This window comes from Equus asinus, chromosome 20, assembly GCF_041296235.1.
Source record: "Equus asinus isolate D_3611 breed Donkey chromosome 20, EquAss-T2T_v2, whole genome shotgun sequence".
Taxonomy (NCBI): Eukaryota; Metazoa; Chordata; class Mammalia; order Perissodactyla; family Equidae; genus Equus; species Equus asinus.
The window spans coordinates 19512997-19535538 of NC_091809.1; the positions used below are offsets into that span (position 1 = coordinate 19512997).

At 45.8% G+C, this 22542-nt stretch overlaps 1 protein-coding gene and 1 long non-coding RNA gene across 2 annotated transcripts; one reads left to right on the forward strand and one right to left on the reverse strand.

Moving 5' to 3' along the window:
• Positions 1-1979: 1979 nt before the first annotated feature.
• On the forward strand, positions 1980-9330 carry LOC106825776 (ral guanine nucleotide dissociation stimulator-like). Its single transcript, XM_070491483.1, has 5 exons — positions 1980-2269; positions 3751-3872; positions 4076-4179; positions 4484-4619; positions 4787-9330. Exons 1-4 carry the CDS (start codon positions 2120-2122, stop codon positions 4606-4608), a joined length of 501 nt encoding a protein of 166 aa, XP_070347584.1. The 5' UTR covers positions 1980-2119; the 3' UTR covers positions 4609-4619; positions 4787-9330.
• A 7316-nt stretch (positions 9331-16646) lies between these two features.
• Positions 16647-19965, reverse strand: LOC139041209 (uncharacterized). The gene is made up of 3 exons (XR_011496028.1): positions 19556-19965; positions 18990-19066; positions 16647-16816 (listed from the first exon to the last, which is right to left on the reverse strand). It is a non-coding gene; the product is annotated as an uncharacterized lncRNA (long non-coding RNA).
• Positions 19966-22542: the final 2577 nt, after the last annotated feature.

Sequence of the window (22542 nt, forward strand, 5' to 3'; positions counted from 1 at the left end):
TGCCCCAGGAGTGCCAAGGCCTGAGGAACTTTGCTTCACTGCATGCCATCCTCTCTGCTCTGCAGAGCTGCACGATCCATCGGCTCAAAAAGACATGGGGACACGTTTCCAGGTGGGTAGGCCTCTCTTCATGTGAGCATCACCTTGGAAGACCAGACACCCCCCATAGTGCTGGCATTGCCCCCTCAGTAAGCTGGCACCACCTGGGAGACAGCAAACCCTGGTGACAGAGACTCACCTGGCTGGCGGACTCTGAGTCTCTCTGGAAACTTAGGCCGGGGGCTTCTGCTTCAGGAATCAGTGTCCCTGAACGTCAGGTCCTGGGTTGAGGCAAATTGAAGATTTTCAAGTATTTGCTTTGCAGCAACAGAACTCTCCGTCCGGCTGAAACCACGACTGTTGAAAACACATCTGCTGAGGAGTTACAGGAATGGAGGCCCAGGTGACACCGGGAGAGCCCCCTCCCCAGTCCCGTGGAGACCCCAGGGCTCAGAGGACCCAGGGAAAACGCTCATCCAGGATGTTTGGATATTCTGGGTTTTCGAAGACACAGGGTTTACCCTTAAACCACTGCACAGGTTTTCATTCCTTTTCCCCCCTCGGGAAGAGCTCTCAAAAATTTTACAAAATTGTGCAACAAGGACCAGCGGGTGAGCAGGAAGCTGCTCATGGAGGTGAGTGGAGGCTGCAGATCTGGAAGGAGGGGAGGGGTGAGGGGAGGAGGGAGCAGGCAGGATGTGCTTTGCTGAGTTTTTCCCTTAAAGTTTCTCTGAGGAATAACCGTCTATATTGTTCTGATTGACAGGAAGAGAGGTGTTAGCTGCGTGGACGGGTGGGGGCAGTTAGGGACAGGAGGCCTTGGTCATGGGGCCCAGGGGTGTTGGCTGGACTGTCCAGGAGGGAGAGGAGCCAGCGGGATGTGCAGGTCTCTGGCTCCCATGTGGGTCCATCAGCTGGCACTTGACTCTCTCCAGGCTGTGGGTGGATGGAGGGGGTGGGTATTCTTTTCTTCCTAAAGCAGCCCCGTCTGTCCTCAGGAAGCCAGGCCCCTGCTGCTCCTTCTGTCTTTGCTGCACGTCCAAGGACAGGGCACCCTGCCAGCCCCTGAGGTGGGCACTGCGTGGTCCCATGGGCCAGGTGGACATGAGGGCTGCCCAGCATGGGATGAATGGTGGACCTGGGACAGAACTGTGTGCTCTCTGGGACTCCCCACTGTGCCCTGATAGTGGTCACTGCTGACATACCCAGTGGGGTTCTCACCTGCTGCCTTGTTGGCAGGGCACATGCCCCAGATGGCAATGAGAGTATCAGGGGATCCAATAGATTCTTCGTGGACCTTCCTGACTGGATGTTAGAAGTTTCCAAGAACAAAAAGAAGCAAATGTCACCATCAACCAGTGCCCTGGTCACCCCGTAACTGTCACTCAGATGTGGCACTAGGGGTCACCTTCCTGAGTGGATGAAAAGAGAGTTGTGTTCAGGGGAACGTCCTGAGGGATCCTAGGGAGCTGAGGCCTTTGGCATCGCCTCAGGTATAGCCTGGGGTCAGAGAATCCCAGGGGGCTGGGACAGGTAGATGCCACTTGGACAGGCCCTCTGAGACACCCTGCCCCTTGTCATCCATGGCTCAGCCTGGCTGAGGGTCTGCTCACACCCTGAGAGTCCAGAGGACATGACCATGTTCAGAGGTGTGTCTGTAGGTGGGGTGAAGGCAGATGGACAGGGCCTCTGGCTGGGAGGGGAAGGGGTCTCTCCTCTGTGGGCCTCTGAGCAAGTCAAGCCCCTCTGTGAGCCTCGGTCTCCCCATGTGGGACGTGGAGGGAGGTGATCTGTGGTTCAAGCCCCACAAACGGGGGATGAGGTTCAAGGGAGGAGAGGAATGTGCAGGAGCTGTGTGCCGCCTCCTCCTCGAGGGGTGAGGGGAGAGCAGTGATGACAGTCAGATGACACTGAGTCCTCAGGAGGCCCTGGGAGGCAGGTGGAGTTCTCCTCACCCTTTCCAGATGAGGAGAGAGGCTGAGGGGCCTGGGCAGGCCCAAGGCCACAGAGGAGCAAGTGTTGGAGCTGGGACTGATCGAGAATCAGAGCATCTGGAAAACGGAGCAGCCACACACACGAGATGTCCAGGGTCCAAGATCAAGGGCCTGGGACACATGCGGAAGGGAGCATGGCCTCCCTGACCTTGTCCTTGACGCTGCAGGAAGCGACCTCTCTGTGGGAGACCCTGGAGATGGATCCCTGGATAGCCCAGGAGAGGCAGCAGTGGCAGGTGAGGGTGCCTGTGGTGGGGAGGAGGGGTCCATGTGTTCGAGGAGAGGGTGCTCCACCCTCACAGCTGGAGGCCTCCACCAAGAGAGGGGTCCCTCCTCCTCCAGCCCAGCTCCTGGCCATGCAGAGCCTGAACCGGCTGCATTAGAAGTGAGCAGGAGGAGGCCTGGCAGGGCTGGCCCAGGAGGGACTTGGGGTGGGGAGGAGCAGGGACCACATTCCCTGGGATCTGCATAAAGCCAAGCCTGGGAGGTGACAGGGGAGATTGGTGTTCCTGGAGGGGGCTCCTGGGGGAGACTGCTGAGGGTCCTGGGCTGCTCTATGTGGGAGTCCGGGGTGGGCAGGAGGCTGGGGTGAGGGTTTTGGGGGGAGGGTCCCATGGGGGCACATGAAAGCCGGGACTCATCACCATTCCCACCCTGATGGCTCAGGGTGTCGTCCCCTTCCTGGGCTCACTCCTCGATTACCTGCAGCTGCTGGACACTGAGATGGAGGATTATCTGAAGGAGTGTGAGCATGGAGAGGGGAACAGGAAAGAGGATCCAGAGGTTTGGGAGGCGAGAGCCCTGCACTGGGCCCTGAGCTCTCAGCACTTGGCAAAGCTCCTCTCCTGAGAACCTCCTGGCAGCCCCTGGAGCTGGGGCCTCAGGCACATCTTAGCAATGTGAGACCCAAGGCTCTGCATAAGCCCCCCTCCAGGCTCCCTGGGCTGGGGGAGCTCAGAGCTGCCTCACTACAGAGCTGCGGGAGGTGGTGTCAGAGCTGGACTCAGCCTCTCCCTCAAGCCCTGCCCCTGGGGGAGTGAAGTCAGCCCCTGCAAGTCAGGAAGCACATCCGTGGTCCAGCTGTCCCTTCCTTTCTGAGGGCTCAGTCTCCCTGTCTGTCATCAGAGAGGTTGGAGCTACAGAGTCTGTGGCCTCAGTGACCCTGCCCCCCCTGCGCTGGAGCCCAGAGCCTGGCCCAGGTTCAGGCTCTCCTTGAGGCAGTGTCTGCCCTCTGCTGGGTCCTGGCAGTCCTGCAACTTGGGAAGGGGTGGGCTGGGGGCTAGTCATGGGCCAAGGGGGCTGTTTCTGATGGACATTGGCTGTCTGCCTTCGAGGGAAATATGGTGAACTTCCAGAAATGGAGTGAGGTGAGCAGCCGTGCCCTCTATGTGGGGAGGGTGGGGCTGTGGAAATCAGAGACCTCCCCTGCAAGACTTTCTCTGGCCTCATCCCTTGGGTCTTATCTTTATTGCGAGAGTTAGATACAGGCAGCTGGGGATCCCATCACATTGGTGGGTGGGAGGAGGGGCTGACATCGAGGACACCTTCCTGGATGAGGAACTATTTCAACCCTACTGTGAGAACAGGCAAGTCCTGAATGGAGTGGGAGGGAAGGAGGGTTCCCAATGAGCAAAGACCCCAGAGCAGCTCCTCACTACCCACAAGTTCCTGGCTGGGTTCCCCCCAGGCCCTGTCTGCATCCTGTCCTTCCTCCCAGAAATTCCAGGTCATTAAAAGGATCCAGCTGCTCCAGGAGGCTGCCAATGAATGCCACCTGCAGCCCGAGGAGCACTTTGGGGCCTGGTTCCAGGCCATGGAGCCCCTCCATGAGGAAGAGAGGTGAGTGCTCAGGAGCTGGGTGAGTGCAGGGCAGACTCTCTCTGAGGGCCAGCTCCGGACCAAGTGCCCACGTCTCCCTGATCAGCCCCAGACCTTGTTCCTTGGTGACCCCTGGCGAACCAAGACTCCAGCTGCTGACTGGCTCTGGGAGGGACACCTGAGGTGTGGCTCCTGGTAGCTCACAGGTCCACTCTGTCCTGTAGCTACAGCCTGTCCTGCCAGCTGGAGCCCCCAAACATGAAGGTGAGCAAAATGCGAGGCTTCTTCAGGACCAAGAAGAACCGGCCATCCTCAAGATTGGGGCTGAGTGAGTGTCGGGACCGCAGGGACTGAATCCAGGGGCTCATAAAGCTTTGGGCTCAGTCTGTGCCTGGATCCCAGCTCCCCTGCTGAGCAGTCCTGTGACGGGCCACTCCCTTCTCCTTACTGGGACTCAGTTGCCCCCTCTGGTATGGGTGATGCTTTACGGTACCTCAATGTCAGACGAATGGGGTGCTGTGAATGCACTGAGCACTCAGCACCAGGTTTGAAGCACAGAGTGCAGTGGGGGCAGGGAGGTGGGCCATGCATCTCAGGGAGGGACCCCAAAATAGCCTGTTTCTTCTATTCAGCTGCCATGCCCTTGGCAAGGAGCCATCACACTCTAGATGCCACCACAAGCTCAGCCTCTTCAGGCGCAGGGACATGGCTGGGACCCTCGTGGTGCACCAGGCCAGCTCTTCCCACCCGGATGTGAAGGAGGACATTGTAAGCTCTTTCCTGGTTTTGCCTAAATCCCAAAGGGGAGGGGACGACCCCCCTCCAGCTCCCTGACATCTCTACCCCAGTGTCTATTTGCCTATTGGGGAGAGCAATATTATTTAATAGTAAGTGTCAGATTTGAATATTATACTAAAATCCTGTTTCTGTTACAGCCTGGGAGTTGTGGTGTGGTTCAACTCCTGTGCTCATATAAATGAGACACAGAACTTCACCTTCCTCCTTGAATTAAGAACTGGTGCACGGTCACAGCTCATTGTATGTGGGACAAGGGAGGAAGGCCAGCCCCCTCCCTGGCAAGTTAAGGACCACCCAAGTCTCCCTTCCTTAGAGGACAGGTTCGTTTCAGTGTGGTTCCCCTGGGCCAGGAGTGGAGACAGCCCCTCAGATCCCCATGGATTTAGAGGCCGGAGGGACTTTCCCAGCAGAGCAACCAGCACAGAAATGTGGGTCTTTCAGATGGCACTTGCCAGGACCATGTCCTGCCCCGGGACAGTGGCTGCCTTTCTACAGCTTTTGAAGAAGGAATGTTTTCTGCTTCTCTTGTGGAGCTTTCTTTTGATCAAGTTTTGGAACGTGTAGTTTTCTAATGAATCTCTGGAATTGCACTAACAGTAAATGGGGAAAAAATGTAAACAGATAACTCTTTGCATGTGGAAAGGACAAGGCCAGAGGAAGACCATTTGCAGACGGACTAAGGGCAGGCAGGACATCCCTCTGCAGGCCGCCTCTAGGGGCTCCCTGTTCACCCTTTACCTGGATTGGACTCCTCCCGGGATCCTGGTCCATGAACTTGCAGGTCCTTTTCCTGCTTGTTTCCTATCCAGAGGGAAAGATTTGTGATGCAGCTTTTAAAGCTACAACAGGGCTTTGTTGCATAAGCGTCACTGCTCCCTGTGAACTAGATTTCCAGCATCCCTGCACTTCCTTCTACAATTCTTTTTGGGCAGAAATTCCCTAAGGCCCCAGCCTCTCTGTCAGGAACATCGTGGCCATTCCTACCTAGCCAGGCCTGATGGATCAGCCGTGAGCTCTGGTTTGCCCAGGATAACGGACCTTAATCCTGGGCAGTGCATGACCCACACTCTCCCTTGCTGCCCAGGGTCCCATGTGGTTCTGAGGTTCATGCTCTCGGACAAACAATAGTTTACACGCTCAGTCTTATTGTTACCAGCTTGACCTAAAGGGTCATCTGGGCTCAATCCTATAGAGCTTCTAGCCCCCAGGATGGCTGTGTTCTTTTCCCCAGTCTTGTGCTGTGGTTATGTGGTTATGTGTTATGGGGATGTGAAACTTTCCTGTTGGGAGTTTTGAAAGATAAGGCATGAGAGGTGCCAGTATAGAGATGGGTCTAGCAGGGGAATGCCACCAAACTGATGAACATGGGCCTACACAAACAACCTTACCAATTCAAATACTGAAACGCTTCCCATCTGGGTAGTGAAGATATGAGCTCACCCTGAGAACCCGCCTCATGACCAGGAGCTACAGGGTTATCACCTGGCATTTTGAACGTCATCCCCTGAAACACTGTAAGACAAGGGCCACATGAATTCCTTGGTAGTTCTTCCTCCTCCTCGCTGAAGGCTGCAAGTGTCACCCTGGGAGGCCCTTTCAGTTCAGCCACAAGCCGAGTATAAATCCCGCTTCCGGCAGCCCAGGCCCTTCCTGACAGGGCACAGCCATCCAGGAAAGAAATAATTCACATATTGGTGTAGACACATAAACACACACACGCATATCCCACCCAAAGCCCAAGATGCATGAACTTCAGAGATGAAAAGTGACTTCAGAAACAGATCAACCAATTGCAAACGAAGGGTTTCATTAAGATCCTGACTCAAATAAAATGTAAAACCAAGAAACAACCTGGAGAAAACTGGGAGACTTTGGAGGCTGACTAGGTAGTTGATTATAGGAGTGACATTTTTACTTTTGTGTGTGATAACTTTGTTGTGTTTGAGTCCCAAAAATCTCTCATCTGTAAGAGAAACTGATATATTTACACCTGAAATGATGTGCTCTCGGCATCTACAGCTGGCTAATTCCAGGGGGTGGGTGTAAAGATAAAGCCAGATGGTTTATGAGTTGACAATCTCTGATGCAAGTGACAGGTTCACAGAGGTTGATTTTCCCTACTCTGAGATTTGGAGATTTTTGAAAACTTTCAGAAGACAAGTTTCATAAAAATAGTATAATCACTGTTCACATTACAATGTTAAAAATGAAAACATTGCAAATATGAAGAAATGCTTCTTCTTCCCGACCTGGGGAAGCTCTGTCTGTCTGGCTTCTGTGAATGACCTGATGATGCCACTGATTATTCATTTATCTCATGTTTATTGAATAAGTACTATGTGCTCTGTACTGCGAGCAAGGTGAATGCATTTCCACATCTCCAGATCTAGTGTGGGAATGAAGGCACTGAGCCGGCTGCCAAGATTCTCTACGTGGAAAATAATGCCCCACGGGGCATGGTCATTGTTAAGATTCCAAAATCAAAGCTAGACAAGTTTGCCATGGAACAAATCAGAGGTACTTAATTTATGATATAGAAATTACCTATGTCTGAATTAACATGTGACAAAGGCTGAAGGATTTTGTTAAAATTAGATGCAAAATCATAATTTATGAAATCAGATTTCATATCACATTAAGAGATAAATCTCATTGAGTAGGTATTATCTGTTCATTGAGTGTAGAAAAAACAAATGTAAGTTCAAAACACTAATTCCTCAGCCTCAATTATCCTATTGATTTTAATATAAACAGGAAGAAAAATCATGGTAAATAAAAATCGAGGTTACCCATGAAAGGTAAGGATCATGATGGATGTTACAAAGAGATGCTGTGGGGGTCAAGGCTGTCTCCTGGTGGATTTCTCACTGCACCACTCTCCTTTCCTTCAGCACCAATATCGCTTTCCTCACGGTGTTTTCAGGTGCCTTTCTTGGCTCTTGCTCTCTCTGCCTCCCTGGCAAACTCCTCTGTTCTCAAGCCAACAGTCAGTCTTTCCCATGCTTTTCTTCACTTGCAACATCTGTCTCCTAATATCTCCAGAAGTTGCCTGTTGCCTGTTGCCTGCAGAGGGGCTGGGAGAGACCCAGACCCGTTCCTGGACTCATCTCTGCCCAATACGGACACTGGTCAGGAGTGGGCTAGGGTTGGTGTGCAGATCCCTCAGCTCAAGCCATGGCCCAGGGATTCACCTAGACCACCTGGTGCAATTATCTTTAAGATATTTGTGAATCAGAAGGACTTAAAAGTTCTCCTTCGCTGCTGCCAGCCTTGAGGCCCTGCAGTCTCTCCTCTCCACAGACTCACCGGGGCTTCTCCAAGGTCTCCTCCCACTGACGGCCCCTGACCTCACGGCCAGGATGGGAAGTTATCCGACTACCTGGCCTCTGGAATATGCAGCTGCTCAGCCTTCAGTGTGTACAGAGCTGCAGGTTTCTGCTTGGTTTTAGTTTTGTTGTCTCATTGTTTCCACCATGAAATTGGGGCATATTTTTTGAACTTTCTCTTTAAAAATAAAATGTGAAATTTGAACAAAATGGGGGATGAAGACTACCATCCATGGAGAATGTTCTCAGCTCATTTGGCTATTCCACCCTCCTTCCCTCCCTGGAGAATGTGTCTCAAATGTGAATCACAACCATCTGGAGGGTTTTTAAAACTCAGATTGCTGGACCTCAACTCAAGTCAATCTGGGGTGGGAATGGAGAATGTTCATTTCTAAGATGTTCCCAGGTGACATTGATGCTGCTAGTATAGGTACCACATGTTGAGAATGGGATTCTGGGACATCATCAAGCCCATGTGAGACAAGGACAGAAAGTTCAAGGTCATTATCCAATGTCAAATCCAGACAAACCTCCCTCCTCCATCTTGCTTCAGGATGTTACTCTCTCCCCTTCTCCGTCATTGTCAACTACACACATTCTGGTACCAAGTAACCCACTATCATTAGGACTCAGTGATCCAAGGGCCCCGTAGCTCCTTTTAGAGTGCCATCTCTAATGAAATCACGCACTATTCCACCCTTAGACACCCTCACTCCACAGCAAAATCCTGTCTTAACCCCAAATTCTCCTGCTCACAAATCAGGAACTCAAACAGCACATTCCTACCACAAATTTCCACAGTTCCTGTTTTTACACAAAGAACCCTAATGTAAATAACCAACCTTCAAGAAAACAGTTTACTCCAGTATGAATATCTTCACAAGGCTCTCTTCTTTCTCTCTTCCTATTCCTTTCTTTCAATCTTGGTTTCTGTGGTCCATCATTTCAATCATCCACTGACCATGCTCCCAGATTCATCACTCCCATCACATTGGCCCTGTAAGCCTCTGACTTTGGATAATTTCAAATACCTGCCATGCCACGTTGACACCTGCACTGAGGATCACCAGCGAAGAGAGAGCACACGAGGAGTCTGTGGAACCCAACAGAGATTCAACAGCAACCAATGGGCCTATGTGCGTTCTCTAACATGCCCTGAATGCTCTGTCAGTTTCTTTCCATTTCTTGAGTTCCATAAAACTCTATTTCTTCCTGACCTACTTCATATTTCACAGATAAATTATTAACAACCTAGACAAGAACTGTTTCACTCTCAAGTCATCAGATCTACAAATATTCCTCATCGGGAATTCATTTATCATAACTTTTCTGTTGTTATAGCCAAATAAATTTCTTTCTCAGCTGAAACCATTCTGATTTTTAGCTCATCCTTCAATTTCAATGACCTCAATTTATGCCCTCAATATTTGAAGTACTTTCATTTACTTCCTTACTGTACAAATCTCTACCATCTACAAACCAATCCCTCATCCAGCATTCCTAATACTCCTCACCCGCCATGTTCTCCCTCTCCTCCTCTTGCCAGGGATTCATTGTGAAAAGTTCACATCCATCCCAGTGCCTCTATTTCCACAGTGCCCACCCAATCCCATATCCACATTCTGTGGATGCTTCTTTGGCTATACTTACAAGCCCAATGTGGACTTTTCATTGTGTGTCTGACATGTCCTGCAGTAGCATGTGACATCGTGGACTTCAACTTCCTTTTAAAAGCCTGTTCATTCTTGGGGTCCACCAGCACTACACTGTGCTGCTCTTGCCTGTCTGAACTTCCTGGCTTCTCTTTAGGACCAACCCAATGACTGAGGCTTCCCAGAAGTCAGCCCTGCTCGGACATCTGTTCTCCCTCTGCACCCTCCTGCTGGGCAATCCCATCCATTTCCTGCTTCAAATATCACTAATGAGCCAAAAATATTCAAAGAGCCAGCACAGATCTGACCAACTCCTAGACTCAAATATCCACCTGCCCACTCACCACATTAGAGACATCAATGACTCAATTCACAGTGACTGGGTTCCAAGCTGAACAAACCACTTCCCCAAATAATTCACTTCTCTTCCAGTGTCCCCAAACTCACTTGTTTGTGCTAATATACTGTGTAACCCAGAGTGTCATTCTGGACACCCTTCCACCCCACACTCATAGCAATGGACCATCCATCCTCCCTCCTGAATCCACCTACATATTTTCCACTTTTGAATTTGAATTATTTCTAACCACTCTTCAAATCTCACACAAAGTGTCATTTACCATAGTGAACTCCCCTGCTTTAGGAACCTAAATCACAAAACTCCATTTTTTCTCTTTGTTGATATTTTTTCTATTTTACTTATATGGAAATTATCTATTTCTTTCAATATTTAGTCCTTTCTCACTGAATTGAATACTCCACAAAGACAAGACTAATATGGATTTTCTGTTTCCCACAGCAGTGTTCACATATAGCTGTGCATACAAAAAGGCCTCAGATATTTTATGTATAATATATATATTTATATTTATATACACATGAAATTCAAACACTAAAACTTTGCTTCCTGAAATATTTTAAATCCATCCACTTAACTACACTTACGCAAAGATATCATCTTTTGAGTGGTATACTGCAATAAATTAGCAATTACAGCTTAAGACGTTTTTCCTGCTCTCCTATCATAATTATTAATACTACAATTTTCATTCCCTGATATGTTCCAGTTTGGAGGAAAAACTATTTGGCCATCCTATTTATAGAGCATCTACTATGTGCGAAGTTCTGGTAGAAAACCTGTGGTTTCAGTTTATCCAGAAATAAACTAAACAGACTCAATGCCCGTTTGACTTAGTGAGACGAAAGAGATAATAAACAGAGCAAAGAGTTTATAACATGTCATGTAGAAATAACCACTGTTATTAAGGCAGAGAGAGAGTTTGAGCCTGCGTGCATTTTCAGGTTTAGCTGGGTGCATGTGTGTGTGTAGATGCTAGCACACATATGTTGCCAGGGTGGGATAAGCTGCTTCCTCCTTGGGGTGGGGGAGCCTCCTATACCTTGAGGAATTTCCTCTGGTGTACTTACTATGGACTTTGTTATCCATGTGTATTAGTCAAGGTGCTTAGGAGAAACAGAACCAATAGAATAAATATAAACATACAAAAGTGGAGGTTTATTATAGGAATTGATTCACAAAGTTACGGGGCTAAGAAGTCCCACAATCTGCCATCTGCAAGCTGGAGAACCAGAAAAGCCACTGACATAATTCAGCCCAAGTCCAAAGGCCTGAGAACTAGGACTTCTGATGACTAAGGGCAGAAAAGATGGACATTCCAGAGGAGAGAGCAGACTCACCCTTCCTTCATCTTTTTGTTCCCTTCGAGCCCTCAATAGGTTGGATGATGCCCACCCACATTGGTGAGGGTTGGTCTCTTTACATAGTCTATGGAATCAAATGCTTGTCTCTTTCTAGAAACATCCTCATGGACACACCCAGAAATAATGCTTAACTGGCTATCTGGGCATACTTAGCCCAGTCAAGTTGACATCTAAAATTAACATCACATAGTGGCTTTATCCAACCAAGACAAATACAAATATAACAATGTGACCTACGTCATTTAAAATTTCCTAGAACACAAGTTAAAGGAAGTAAATACAAACAGATGAAACTGGGTTCTATAACATTTTTATTTAACCCAAGAAATCTAAATATTATTTCAAAAATGTACTCCCAATCCATTGGAAGAACAAGATAGGTTATATCGTTTTCTTCTTCCTGAGCCTTGAAAGTATTTTACAATTACGGCATATCTCAATTTAAAAGTTAAGTTGGCCTGTTATACTTGATTTGTATTGAAATTTCATAAGATTTACAGTTGTAAGAGAAGATTCAGACAGAGTATTTTTTTTAGCCTCTTTTATGGAGTGAATATTCTAGAATTTGACCCTTTTTTTAGTTGGTTTTCTGTATTTTTGTTTCATCGGACAGTAATTTACAGAATTTGGCTTGATGTACTTTACCAGACGTAGGTAATGCCAATCTTGTCTCCCACTCACGTATTCCATTGCCTCTGTGTCTGGTGAATTTTGATGAATACCTGCTCCTCATATATCTTAATATGATCCAATTTATAATTTTCCCTTATCTGTTTGCTTTTTTTTCCCCACTGAGGAAGATTTGCCCTGAGTTAACATCTGTTACCAATCTTCTTCTTTTTTTGTTCGAGGAAGATGAGCCCTGAGCTAACATCTGTACCAATCTTCTCCTATTTTGTATGTGGGTTGCTGCCAGAACATGGCTGATGAGTGGTGTAGGTCCATGACTGGGATCTGAGCCCATGTACCTGGGCTCAAAGTGGAGTGCGCACTGAACTTAACCACTACACCACGGGTCTGACCCCTCTTTGACTTTTATTGTATCAAAAGGAAAACATTTTCTCCTCATTGTGAAAATGCTCTGCTCTCTCTCATTTAAAAAATTCAGTCTATGTATTGTGTTTATGTTAGAACTAAAATTAAGATTTAAGTAATTAAGAAGGAATTGATTCCAGCAAAAGGCTGGTTTACTGATATGGAAGACAGTTCAAGAGCAAATTTCCCAACAAAACCACAGGGAGAAAAACATTGGAAAATTCAGCATAGAATTACAAGACACATGTGATCAAAAGGGGAGTATAAAGAATGTGGGCAGGAATTGATATCAGAAATGAAAATGCACAAGCCTGTTCCAAGATGGTGAAAGACATCAACCCACAGATTTAATTAATTCAACATTCTTTAAGCAGAGTGAATACACAGGAACTATTAAGGAGCTATAATGTAGTCCGGAAACCAAAGTTAATGTAAAGGATTTTAGAGACTATAGAGGCCAAATAAGCAAGGAAAAGGATAATTGGTGATTTCTAACCATGAATAAAATAAGATAGACATCACCAGAGCACCATTTTTAAAACGCTAAAATAAATCTCATGTCAAAACAGAATTCTGTATCCAGCAGCAACAGTGCACCAAATAATGATGTCTTAGAAAAACTTAGAGTGAAACTTTTCACTGTTAGCAGCCTTGAATTAGACAAAATACTAGAGTGAGTTACTAAGTCCAAAGGAAAATAATCCCAGATTGAGAACCAGGAATGCAGGAAGCAATAAAAGGAAAGTAAAGGATAATCTATAAATAAATACACACGAATTTTGTTTTATGATGCAATTGTAGAAACCTCTCATGGAGATTAAAATACACGTAGAACTAAAATGCATGACAACAGTAATGCAAAAGTGAGGAAGGTTCAAAATAAAACTGAAATTGTTTATAGTATTAGAATTGGTGGGAGGTGGTAAAAGTAACTATTTGTATTAATTATATTAAGGATCTATGATTTAACCATTAGTGAATTAAACCAAGATTTCTATATGATTGCAATTAAGCAGTTTATAGAGGAAATGATGGAATAATAAATGGATTAAATCAAAGCCAGTGAAGTAAAGAGAGTAAAGGGACATTAATTATTTAGATCAAAGGGAAAGGAAAGACTAAATTGCTTAGAATCATCTCAAATTTACTGGTAATTAGGTGAAATGTAAATGCACAAAATATTAATTTCTTTTTAATGGCTGTGTGATATGTTCTAGAGATATATTAATAAACTTTGGACATTCTTTTATTGATGATCATTTAAACAGTCTCTAATTGTTTCCTATTAAAATGTAAGTTGTATGGACATTTTTGTACATAGAAACTTCTACTTCTATTTTTATAGAAGGTATCCATAGTGGGAGAAAAAGGAAACATTAAAATACTGATAGAAACTGCAAATACCACCTCCCCACACACAACTGTATTAAAATTTTTCCATTTATCACCAGTATCTGACAGTGTCAATAACCTGACATTTTTGTGTTTCAGTATAAAGATTTAGGCATTTCTCAAATCCCGTTGAGAAGAGACAGAATGTCTCCTCTGGATTATCCCCTGATTGGGTTATCCACTCTCTCCCTTGATAATCAGAGAAGTCACTGCCTTCTCCAGCAAGCCACAGGCTGTCTGCACATCAGGAGTGGGGTCAGCAGGACGAGTCTGCAGCCCTGGAGACACCTGCATCCATCTGCTTTCCCAGCCAGCCTATTCCGGTGAGCGTGGAATCCACACTGACGGCAAGAGTGTCCACTTGTATCTTCTGTCCTTCTGTGGAAGCTCTTTAAGTCAGCAAACAGAAGCTCTTTAAAATAAGGAGCTATCTTATTGAAAGTTATTTCTAGGTGTTAACGTTCGTTAAGTCACGTTCAGGGCACCCTACTTTTTTGTATAGGGAGTTTTCTTGGGATACTAGGCCAGACGTTTGTTTTGTTTTGTCTTTAAACAGCATCACTAGGAAGTGGAAGTAGTATTAAGCCCTGCACTGTTTCAATTGTTCACCTTTCCAGAAAATTGTTAACCCACAATGTGCTCGGTCTTTTTTTTAAAAAAAAAAATCAGTTCTGTACTCAAATATCAGGTCATCAGTGAGTCCTTCCCTACTCTCGTCCTCATCAATGCTTTTAGTGAATTTCTTTCTCCCTTCTTCCCTCCTTGTCTCTCTTCCTCCATCCCTCCCTCTTGCTCTCTCTATCTCTGTGTCAGCCTTACTGTTTACCAGGACCGAGTTATACCTAACACTGTATTAGACACTCAGTACTATGTTTATTAACTCTTTCCTCTCACCGAGATTAAAATAAACAGGGGCGGGGATATTGTTAAGTTAAATTCTGGATCATGGGTTTTAGTGCATAACTCGGCAGATAATAGGTGCTCTATAAATGGAAGGGTCAAATAATTTTCCCTCCAAACTGGGACATGTCGGGGAATGAAGTGGCGTCAATAATTACAGCAGGACAACAGGAATGAAGTGAGATTTATGGTTTTACTTTTAAAAAATATCTTCTGAAGACAGAAATGAGGGGCTTAAAAGGAAAGGTGTACTGATTAGGTTTACATTTTTAACAGATTATTGTGAGTAGAGTCTTACCATGGATTACAGAGAGAAAGGATCTGCTATCTTACTGATAATTTTTTGCAATATACCAGAAAAGAGATTATATCATTCTACAATTCTAATTGAGTTTTTTTGAAAAATTTAGAAAGTATTTTCTTTGAGTTTGAATAATTTCTTTCAATAGCTATATCTGCACCTTCTAAGGCCAAAGCAAGAAGTGAATACAGCAGTGCAAAATATTAACGTCGACATTAGTCTTCACTTCATGGAGTATTCAATTTAGTGAGGAAAACAGTACGAAAGAAATAGATAATAATACACATACAATTAAAAATTAAAAATATTAACACAGAGAAAATGTAATATTATTTTGATTGCTGGATTAGGGAAGGGCACTCTGTGGAGATGGTATTTTGTAGGAAATCTGAAAGGTGCTCAAGAATTATTCAAAAGTTGAGAATCTGTAGGTGGATTCAGGAGGGTGGATGGATTGCTCACTGATATATGAGTGTGGGGTGGCAGGGTGTCCAGAATGACACTCAGGGGTAGGCAGGAAATTAGTACCAACAAGTAAGTTTAGGGGACCTTGACAGAGGGGTGAATTATTTGGAGAACTGGTTGGTTCAACTTGGCACCTGCTCAATGTGAGTTGAGATTTGTCACTGGTGTAGGGAGTGGGCAGATGAGTATTTGGGTCTCAGGGTTGAAGTAGGGTCTATGCTAATTCTATGGGCATTTCTAGTGCACTAATGGTATGTGAAGCCATTGGGAAGGGGGTGTGAATGTGGAATAAATGTGAGAGCAAGATTGACTTCTAAGGAGCATCAATTGTTGTGTTAGGTCAGATGGTGGAGCTGAGATTAACAAGGAGAGTTGGAAGAGAGAAGGAAGAGAGTCGGGGAGGAAAGATGGTTGTTTACTGGGGATGGGTCTGTGTGATGGGAATGCGGTGGGTCTGAGTTACTTATTTATGAACAGGAGAATATCAGAGTGAAGATGGGACTTGGGTGTGGAAGTGGAGTGGAGCATGTAAGGGCTGAGAGGTGTGTGATTTCACTGGAGATGAGGCACTAAAGGAGCTGTGAAAACTCGGTGATCGTGTGCCTACAGCAGAGCACAGAGAGACGCTGAAGACCTGAAATTTTGGGATACTAAGATGCCTGTTTTCTCTGTATGCAAACGACAGTGGGTGGGGGGTACCAACATGTGTGTAATTGACAGTGACAAGGGTGGGAAGAGGGAACATCCTCAGAGGAGGACAGTGGAGGGAAATGGTCTGGAGTTGGCACTGGGTAATGACCTGAGCTTTCTGTCCTTGACTCCTATCAGCTCGATGTCCCCAAATCTAGTTCTCCACATGTGGTGCCTGTGCCAGCAGCAGCAGCAGCATCTGGGACCATGTAGAAGTGCAAATTCTTGGCCCCACCTGCAACCTAGTTGAGTTTAAGTCCATAAATCTGAGTTTTAACAACCATCCAGATGATTATGATGCAGAGAGTAACATGAGACACATTTCTCCAGGAAGAGAAGAGGGTGGAAGATCCAAATGAGCTGAGAACATTCTGCCTGGCTGGCAGTCTGCATCCCTCATTTTATTCAAGTTTCACATTTCATTTTGTTTTCAAAGTGGAGCTCAAAAGAAATATGATGCCCCAGGATTCAGAGAAGAAAGGACAAGTTCATTTAGCCAACTCCCAAGGGCGGACTCATTGGGAAAGGTCTGCCCTTCCTATGAGACTCACCAGCTGCATTTCCAGAGGCCATCACAATGATAACTTCCCATCCTGGCAATGAGGTCAGGTACAGTCAACGGCAGGAGACCTGGCAGAAGCCCCAGCGAGTCTGTGCATCCAGGAGACTGCAGCATCTCCAGGCCTGCAGCACCGAAGGAGAACTTTTAAGTCTTCAATATCACAAATACCTTAAAAATAATGGCACCTCATAATCCAGGTGGATCCCTGGGCCACAATGATGCTGGGTCTCTACACACCAGCCCAGAGCCCACTGCTGCACGGTCTTCAGATTGGGCAGAGATGATCTCAGGAGCAGGTCTATGTCTTCCACAGTCGGTTTGTACACAGCCAGTAACTTAGGGAGATATCCTCAGACAGAGTCAGGAAGTTAAAAAGCCAAGGGAGGGACTGGCTGAGGCCCTGAGGGCAGACAGACTTGCCAGGGAGGCAGAGAGGGAGGAGCCAAGAAGGCTGTTCTGAGAACTGAATGGAAAGAGAAGCTTGTGCTGAAGAAGCCAAGAGGTGTGGCCCTGGGCAAGTGGCTCCCTTGAGCAGCCCTCAGTTTCACTCACCTCTTTTAATGTCAATCCTGCTCTGGACTGTGACACCTTGTCATATTAAAATTGTACTTTATTAATTCCTTTGAAAGACAAAAATGTGAAGAGTAGATGGTCTGGTGGGTAAGAGATCGGGTTTCGTGTGACTAGAAAGAAGATCTTTACTTGTCCTGGTACTCCGCACTTTCTGTTTACCATGATTTTTATTTACTTTTATATTAAATTCGAAAGAGGTAATTTAGCTTGAGGGATCACTTAGTGTTTTTAGTTATAATATTTTCTTCTAATATTTATGCTCAAGAAAAGATGATACCAACTGTAAATAGCTTTTTTTAACATTAAATGAATTTGATTCCATAAAAAATCTTATTTTATTAAACTTGCTTTTATATCTCATTCTAGCATGTCGCATCCTTTTCTTCCATATTTTTGCCAAATGCTAATTCAGACATAAGACATTTTTATATAATTTAATTAGCGCTTAGGCTATCTGTTACAGCCTTACCTGTTACCTAAAAATACCTGGGTGGTTTTTTAAATAGTTAACTTTAGGTTATTAAGAAGGAAAATGTCCTTTGAGAACATTTTGCACTGAGAGGACCTTGGCAGCAGGCTCATTGCCTTCGCCCTGACACTAGGTTCTACGTCAATGAAACTTGTCCTCCTACTTGTAACAGCTAGATCTTAAGTTGGCATGAGGCAAGCCATGTTAGGGCAAGGAAGCAATATTGGAACTATGGCCCTGACTCACTCTTCTCTGTGAATGTGTTCTAGCCCACACGTAGCCTAGACGATTAAGCACCTCTCGCCTTTGCGATATACACGATCTGCTAGTTCCATGGCCCTTGCTTACATATATCTCCCAGCTGTGATAAGACAACTCTGTTCTCTCAGTTCCCCAGGAACATGACGATCTCCAGAAAGAAAAACTCTGCCTTGGTACCCATCAGAAATGACAGAAGAAAGAGATATCAAGGCACCTTCAAGTCCATCACACCAGACGGTTGACATTACTAAACCCCCCTCCCTTGCCCATTTCTCCTATATAACTGACTCGAGATTCTGTATGATTTTAAGATGCTTCTTCAGGACACTAGTCTCCCATCTTCCAATTATGCTAGCTAATCATCTAAATTTTCCTTCTCAACCACTGGCTTGTCTGTAGTTGATTGGCACCAGATCGCAGCGAGCAGAATGAGCCCCTTTTTGCTTGATTATACACTCACAGTGTAGGGCACATCGTAATTATTCAATTAACATGTTATGAACGATATTTGGTGGAAAAAGGTGTAAAGATACAGATGTGAGATGGGGGGACTCTTTCCCTAGCTCAGGAAGGAAAAGGACTTGAGGTGGTTTTGGAAGGATCTGGCATTTTCTGGACTTCCTTGAAAAATTAAGACAGAGCAGTTTTAGCAGTGGTGAGGAAAGAAGCCTGATTCTAGAGCGTCAAAGAGGGATTGAGAAAGAGAAGGGCAGAGAGGGAGTGGAGGTGGGCAACTGTGCCTTGTGCCTCTTGACAGTGGCCTCCTGATTTAACATAATGAACGCTCCCTCCCAGAGCCAAGGCTTTGCTGTGGGGCTGGCTCCACCCTAGGACTGGGGTGTTCTAACGCCTCAGTGTGAGCTTATCTGCAAATTCCAAACCCCGAGTCCTGGCACAGGGATTGTCGAATGGCCCTCTCTGGTCCAACAGGATCCAGGCACTGGACCCTTTATGGAACCAGAGGAGGAGCCAGGGGCACACAGGGTTCTTACCTGCCAGACCTGGAGTTCTGGGAAGCAGAGCTGAGTGAGGTCACAGCGCAGGAGCAGCTGACAGGGTTTGAGGCCACCTGGGAAGAAAGCGTTGTAGGAGTGGGCGTGAGGGATGGTCAGGACAAGACCTGCCCCCTCACTTGTATCCTGCCTGTATCTGTGCCTGGACATAATCTACTCCTCAAGTCTCGTTAACATGAGTTGATTTCTTCCCTCATTGAATCTTTTCTTTCTACTTATATTCTGTTCTATCACCTAAAGTTAATTTTAGTCGGGGTTTCTCTCCCCTATATTGAAATTATTTCTGACTGATTCCTAGATGTAGACTATGATTTCGCTGAGTTACCTTGAAAAACGAAGATGTAACATGTGACAACTGAGGACATAAGAAATTTAAATGATGGCATCTGGCATGGCCAACGCTCTTCAGGACATCCATCTCATAAGCCACGTGATAATTAGAATTTTGAAGACAAGGTACTATTCGGTTTTCATGGTTTAAGCGAGAACAAAGGGGGAGCCCTCCAACTGACTCAGTTTACCAACAGCAGAGAAGCCCCCCTTACCTTCTGCAGCTCATGGCGGTTCCTGCCTCCTTGGTTTGCAGCAGCAGCTCTACGAGCTCTGCCCCTGTCTTTCAAATGATCTTCTCCCCTCCATGTCTCTGTGTCCTCTCCTTTTCTTACAAGGACAACAGTCATTCAACTGAGGCCCTACCCGAAATCCAGGATGAGCTCATCATCTTCAGGTCTTTAATCACATGTGCAAAGACTCTGTTTCCAAATAAGATCACAGTCCGAGGCTCAGGTGGACAGGAACTTTTGGCAGACATTTGGCAACCCACTACCTCCTCTGCTCTCAAGCTGGGGATGGGAGAAATCCACGCAGGAAGTGACCTTCTTGTGCCAGGTGCGACCTGAAGGGCTGACGTCAGCAGAAGCCATACAAAGTACACAGACAGTCTTCATGGCTCAGGCAGACCTGAATGATAATAATATTGGAAGAGTCATCTTCCTCAAAAGTACTTGATTTAAAGTAATAAAGTTAAAAATCATAATACGATTTTTTTGAAATTGTGATGTTGATTTTTTTTTTAAGATTGGCCCTAAGCTAACATCTGTTGTCAATCTTTTTTGTTTTTCCTTCTCCCCAAAGCTCCTCAGCACATAGTTGTATATCCTAACTGTAGGTCCTTCCAGTTCTGCTATGCGGGACACTGCCTCAGCACGGCTTGATAAGCAGTGCTAGGTCCATGCCCAGGATTTGAACCAGTGAAACCCTGGGCCTCTGAAGCAGAGTGTGTGAAAATAACCACTCAGCCATGGGGCCAGCCCCCTTATGTTGATTCTTAAATTCATATGGAAGAGAAATTTTACAAAGTGAAAGAAAAATGTTTTTCTTTCTTTTCTTCTTTTTTTTGCTGAGGAAGATTAGCCCTGAGCTACCATCTGTTGCCAATCTTAATTTTGTTTTTTGCTTGAGAAAGTTTAGCCCTGAGCTACTATCTGTGCCAATCTCCCTCCACTTTATAAGTGGGTCATCACCTCAGCATTGCTGACAAGTGGTATAGGTCCACACCCAGGATCCGAACCCATGAACTTGGACTGCCAAAACAGAGCTAGCTGAACTTAACTACTATGCTACAGGACCACCGCTGAAAGAATTTTTCACAACCACCCACCAACAAAATGAACATGAAGGAGAATAAGGACAAGGGTAACATATCAAAACATTTCCCCAGTCCTGTTAACAAAAATGGCAGACTAACGTGCTCACAGAATCAGTCTATCCACTGAAGCAACCATTCAGCTGGACAAACTGACAGAATCAACTGTTCCAGAACTCTGGAATACAACAAAAACTTACATCAACCAGAGGAGTGATGAATGAAGAGGTGGCTGAATTTGGGTAAAACATTGCAGCATTTTTGGTTAATGCAGACACACTGCCGTTCCCTGGTTCGGTGGAGGATGTGAGGATGGAGCCCAGACTCCTTGAATGGCTCCCTGATGCCAGGGGACAGACATCAACCTGGTTCTCAAAATAGGGTGATTGTGACCGGATGGCAGTGACCTGTCTGTTGGGTCCCTGAGGGACCAGAGCAGAATCAGACAGGTTTTTCTCCCCCTCAGGCTGAAAAGATTTTCCAGGTGGTGGCATGACCTGATGAAAGATTTAAAGGTCTATGCTACTGGGAGACACCTGGGCAAGTGATGATGGCAGGGGCAAGCCACAGATGGACCCAAAAATCTGGAAAGGAGGCACCTGAAGAGGAAGTTTTCTGGGGAATAAAGGCTTAGAAGGGCCACTGCATGTACCAGGGAGCCAGAGTGCAATGTGGACGCCCAGAGCCGGATGCCTGTTCAGAAAAGAACTGAGAAGTCCCTGGGCTTACACCTCTGGCAGATTTGTGGGCTCCATGCAAGTAGGTGGTGAAGTGTAAGGAAGAGACGCAGGGGGCCCAGCTACGAAGACTGGGAGAGTTGGTTTTTTTGTTTTTCAAATGTGTTCTTTTGGATCCTTGCATTTAAAGAAATCTCTGAGATAACCAAAAGGAGACTTCAGTGACCACTCACATCAAGAAATACGGTCTTTGTAAAAATAGTCTGAAAATTCACTAAACAAAAGGAGGATTACACCTCATCAAAAGTAGCAACAGCAAAACCTGGGGAGGGGGAGAATCTGATCTTCACAATGACCACACTGTAATACGCCAAATGTCGTTTCCAACAAAATTACAGGCAATATGAAGCTACAGGAAAGCACAGTCCATTCATATGAAATAAAATGAAAATCGACAAATGTCCCTGAGGAAGCCCAGCCATTTGGACTTAGGAGACCAAGACTTTAAAACAACTGTCTTATATATGCTCCAAGGGCTGCCTGAAAGCTGTGATAAAGAACTAAAGAAAATCAAGAGAATGACATCTCAGTTCACAGAGACTATCAATAGAGAGAAACTGTAAAAAGAACCAAATAGAAATAATTGAGGATTACAGCTGCATTTCCTTCTCCCTTCTCCAGCCTTAAGAAACCACTAACCTACTTCCTGTCTGTACAGATTTGCCTAAATTTGGCATTTCATATAAATGGAATCATATATGCTGGCTTCTTTGACCAGCTTCTTTCACTTAGCTATAGTCTTCAAGGTTCCTCCATGTTGTAGCACGTGTCCTTCACATCTGTTAGGGCCCAATAAGGTACAGTGTATGGATATACAGATCACATTTTGTTTACCCATTCATCAGCTGATGGCCATCGGAGTTCCACTGGTCCATCTTTTGTGGGTCCCACTTGCACCTTCAGTGGCCTTGGACCAATGTCTCCCATCACCCTTCTTGTTCTCTGCCATCCAGTCAACTCAGACCTGCTTAGACACCAGGTCTTTTCAACGTAAACACTCGTCGAGTACTTAGGAAGGGTCATAAAAACCAGAGATTGGGATGGGTAGAGGCCACCCCACTGAAGACTGCAAAGGCCAACACATGCTTTCTAGGTGCAGCAACTTTAATAGAAACTATTAGAGCAGAAATTCCCAAAGTTGCTGGCATGT